This window comes from Helobdella robusta (assembly GCF_000326865.2).
Source record: "Helobdella robusta unplaced genomic scaffold HELROscaffold_63, whole genome shotgun sequence".
Lineage (NCBI taxonomy): Eukaryota > Metazoa > Annelida > Clitellata > Rhynchobdellida > Glossiphoniidae > Helobdella > Helobdella robusta.
In genome coordinates, this window is record NW_008705353.1 from 389,105 (window position 1) to 394,360 (window position 5,256).

The following is a 5,256-nucleotide window of genomic DNA, read 5'->3' on the forward strand; positions in this document are numbered from 1 at the left end:
AATAAAAATTTTCGAAAAGACAAAGAGTTAAGAAGTTTAGTAGGCGAGATTTTTGAAAATCAATCGAAGCAACAACAACAACATCAACAACAACATCAACTCAATAACATCAACGACAAGTCGTTGTCTTGTAAAACGGTTGATATCAATAGATTTGCGAAAAAGTTGGTCAGATCCAAAACTTGTAACCAAATTTCTAATGTGAACAACAACAACAACAACAGCAACAACAACAACAACAACGACAACAACAGCAACAACAACAACATCAACACCAACAACAACGACATCAACAAAAATAAAAAGCCTTATGTGGATGCGATAAAACACATAATAATAAAATGCAATGAACTTACTCCGCGAAAGCAATCATCACCTCTCAAGCCGCCATTATTATCAACACCACCACTATCATCATCATCATCACCACCGCTACCACCACCATCATCATCGTCGTCATCATCACCATCGTCTGGAGTTTTTTCTTCCAAGACATCATCGCAATTGAAAAATTGTGACATGTCACAATTATCATCATCATCGAAAATTTCACCATTGTTTTCATCATCATCATCATCATCTTCATCCTCTAGACAGTCATCGTCAATATCATCACCATCACTGCCACAATCGTCATCATCATCATCATCGTCGTCGTCCTCGTTAAATAAACTGACCTCGGCGCAAAGATTTAGAAACGCCGTATTGAACTGTAGACAATGATGACGATGATGATTATTATTATGATTATTATGATTATTATTATTATTATTATTATTATTATTATTATTATTATGAGTACGCTTTATTCAAAAGCAGCATGTCGATTTTCCTTAGTTTATTTACAACTTTTTTGACCAAATAAAATTGAAAACTTTTCGCTTGAATTTCTTGATTTCTTAAAAATTTATTAATCCATTCATTTAGTCATTTATTCAGTCATTCATCCATTCATTCGTTCATTCACTAGTTCGTTCATTCATCATTCTATGCATTCATTCATTCAATCACTCATTGAGCCATCTATCGATCGATTTAGATATTACATACAGTAATTCATTACCAATTTAATCAGTCATCAATCCTTCCACTCATTCACATTCATTCATTCATTCATTTATTCGTTCGTTCATTCATTCATTCATTCATTCATCACTCCATCCATCCATCATCTTCACGGAGGACGCTCAGACTACTGTTGCTAAGCCGTATGTGTCGGTCTGCAAAAAAATATTTCTCTTCAAAATAAGGAGGAAAATAATTATCTTTAAATAATAATAATAATTATTATTATTATTGCTATTATTATTATTATAATTATGTAATTTATTAAAATGATATTATATACATAGTCAATCGTGATTTCAGTTAACCATGGTTAAACAATGATGATGATGATGATGATGATGATGATGATGATGACGACGATGATGATGATGATGACGACGATGATTATTATAGTTATGATGATGATGACAACGACAAAAAGATGTTCAGGTTGTCATTCAGATGACCATTCAAGCACCCTCTGTTTTCTTTCTTTTTTGCAATTTTTTCTCATTTCAAATTTTTAATTCATCATTCAGTTTTTCATTCATTCACTCCTTCAATTATTTTTTTTTTTTTATTTACACATTCACTCCTTCGTTCATTCAATCGTCCATACATTTTTTTTTATTTTAAGCATTTGGTCTTAATTATAGTACGACTGTTTTCAGATTTTTATCATACTCGCGGTCGTCTTCACCATCATCATTATCATCACCACCACCATCATCGTCATCATCATCATCACCAGGAGGATCAATCAATCAATCAATCAATCTTCAATCATCGATTGAACTGTAAGCATTTAACTAATCAATCACTCCATTATCAATACGCAGTGCCCAGAGTAGAACTTTGGTTTGCTTGTTTGTTTGTTTGTTTGTATGTTTGTTTGTTTGTATGTATGTATGTTTGTAGGTATGTATGTATGTACGTACGTACGTACGTACGTATGTATGTTTGTATTTATATTTCAGTTGCTATTTATAGTTTTTTTTAGTTTAAGTTCAGAAATTGTGCTTCATATTATAGTTCAATTGTTTGTTTTTTTTTCTTACAATCATTCTTTCTATCGTTCATTCATTCATTCGATTGGTCATTCATTCATTCATTCATTCATTCATTCATTCATTCATTCATTCATTCATTCATTCATTCATTCATTCATTCATTCATTCATTCATTCATTCATTCGCTCATTCATTCATTCATTCGTTAACTCTGACGTCATCATCGACGTCACCCTCATTAAAGTCATCATCGTCGTCGTTATTATTGTCATCATCACCTCTTGAATGTGTGACCGGGAGGAAGATAATTGCAGGCCTCCCCTATTTCTTTCATTCAACTCTCTCTCTTTCTCTTTCTCACTTTTTTTCTCTCTCTTCTCTCTTTCTCTCTCTCTTAATTTTTATTTTCATTATTGCTTTGTTGTCAAGAAGATATGTAGTAAATTCATATACCAGATGGATACGTTTTAATGCCGAACCATGCTGTGTAGTACAGTTGTTGTTCCCGGCAATCTTTGATGCCTCTGCCTGCCTTCCTATAACAAATTCGTAGTTTTATTTTGTCAGAAGAGGTTTGAAATTTTTATAAATGATTTGTTTTAAGACGGATTCATCCGGTTTTGTAGCTGGTTGGTGTTCATATGATTCTTATTATAAAACATGATGCTGTATTTGGATTACTGTGTTGTGGGTTGTTAAGTTATATGTATATATATTTTTATGTATATAAGAAAGAAAAAAAAAGAGAGAGGAGAGAGAGAGAGAGAGAGAGAGAATAACACGGAAAAAAGTGGTGAGAGAGTGAGAAAGAGAGAGAGAGAGAGAGAGAGAGAGAGTTTATAAAGTCGAGCATAGAAAAAGACATGGAAGATTCTTTAGTTGATTTGTTGACTGAAACAAAAAAAATTATAATATAATAATAATAATAACAATAATAATAATTGTAATAGTAATAATAGTAATAATAAAAATATCTTTGTAATCATTGGAAAAGTTTCGGTTAGGTAATGAAATGACGTCACAGAAATTGGTATGGTTGTTTACACTCCTGCTCTGCTGCTGTTTCTTCGCGGTTGTCAGCATGAAAAGTTAGTTATCATCGTCTTCATCATCATCATCTTAATCAACTTCGTTTTAGTAATAGTGTTAGCAGGGTTTTTAAGAATAATATGAAATTATCATGAAATAAATGAGTGAATTAGTGAATTAATGAATCAATAAATAAATGAATTAACGAATTAATGAATGAATTAATTAATGAATTAATAACTGAATGAATTAATGGATAATTAAAATAACCCAATGAACGAATGAACGTATAAAAAACACGAATGAATGATCAGAAAATTGAATTAGGCAGCCAATCTTTAATTAAAGGAATGTACGAACGAATGAACGAACAATTGATTGAATGAATAAATGAACAAAAGAATGAAAGAATAGATAAATTGAATAAATGAATCAAAGAAGGAGCAGAATGAATGGACAAATTAATGAGCGGACTAATCAATGAATTAATCAATGAATGAATACATCTCAGAAATATCTCAATAGCAAAAACAACAACAATAATAATACAAATAATAATAAACAATAAGAATAATAATGATAAATTTTATTATTATTATTATTCTTATTTTGCATGGCGCGAGGTCAGAGGTCATTTGGCGACGTAGCCGAGAGAGAGAGAGAGACAAAGACGGCCTTGACACTGTGAAGAAAGCACGCATAAACAATTGAAGGAATAACAACAGCAATAAAAACAATAACAATAATAATAATAAAATATAAAAATAATAATAATAATATTCAAATGATTATAGCAGGAGTGTAGCATTACTTTTTTTAAGAAGAAGTTTAATGATGATTTTTTCTTGAAAATGTTAAGAAGGTTTACGACAGCGACAATGAGCGTACAGACATTTATACAACATCAACATACAAAACACACAAATACACACACACAGATACAAACAAACAAACTCACACACACACACACGACGGCTACAAACAAACAAACTCACACACACACACACACACACACACACACACACACACACACACACACACACACACACATATATATATATATATATATATATATATATATATATATATACATACATACACGCATACAAACACACACAAACACGTACATACATGCATACAAACGCACACACACACACAAAAAAAACATCAACCAACATGCACAAAAATGAGCGGGGAGAGAGCGGACGGGCTGTATTACTTGATGGGGCTAATTAATGCCTTGTGTGTGCATCATGTGACTTGGTGGTAGTCACGTGATTAAAATGACGATGATGGCGACGATGACGACGACGAGGAGAAATAATAAAAAAAATTCATACAAATACATACAAAGAAGACTACCAAAAAGATGCACATCTCAACAAATAAAAAGAGAAAAAACGTATGTATGTATGTATGTATGTATGTATGTATGTATGTATGTATGTATGTATGTATGTATGTATGAGTGTGTGTGTGTATATATATGTATGTATGTATGTATTATGTATGCATGTATGTATGTGTACATATAGCATTCTAGATATTTTCAATTATTAACTCCATCATTTACATCAATCATCCACACGTCAATCAATCCCACTAAGCTCCTCCTACCGCATTTCCGCCTTCTAGTATAGTGCTACTTTTGAAAATTGAATACTAGTAATATTTGTAGCAGTAGTAGAAGTAGTAGTAGTAGTAGTTGTTGTAGTACTAGAAGTAGCTTCGTATTAGTAGTGGTTGTCTTAGTAGTAGTTTCATCATCATTATCATCAGTAGCAGCAGCAGTAGTAGTAGTAGTAGTAATAGTAGTAGTAGTAGTAGTAGTAGTAGTAGTAGTAGTAGTAGTAGTAGTAGTAGTAGTAGTAGTAATAGTAGTAGTAGTAGTCGTAGTAGTAGTAGTAGCAGTGGCGGCAGATCAGTAGTAGCAACAATATTAGTAGTATTTGTGGTTATATATTATGGTTATATGTTGTATACTAGGGTTACTTCGACTACTACCACCACCACCACTACTAATACTGCTACTACTACTGCTACTACTACTACTACTACTAACACTGCTATTGTTATGATAATGATATTGAACTATAATAACAACAATAATAATAACAATAAATAATAATAACAACAATAATAATAATATTTTCTTATCAGTGGTTGATGC

At 31.7% G+C, this 5,256-nt stretch overlaps 1 protein-coding gene across 1 annotated transcript in view; it reads left to right on the forward strand.

Annotated features, from left to right (window-relative positions):
• Nucleotides 1–3,069: 3,069 nt before the first annotated feature.
• Nucleotides 3,070–5,256, forward strand: part of HELRODRAFT_180603 (hypothetical protein) — a gene marked incomplete at both ends in the record, with an annotated part of 3,721 nt that continues 1,534 nt past the window's right edge. The window contains one exon of the mRNA XM_009029911.1: nt 3,070–3,145. Within this exon, the coding sequence (XP_009028159.1) occupies nt 3,070–3,145 (76 nt within the window). The remainder of the gene's footprint in view (nt 3,146–5,256) is intronic.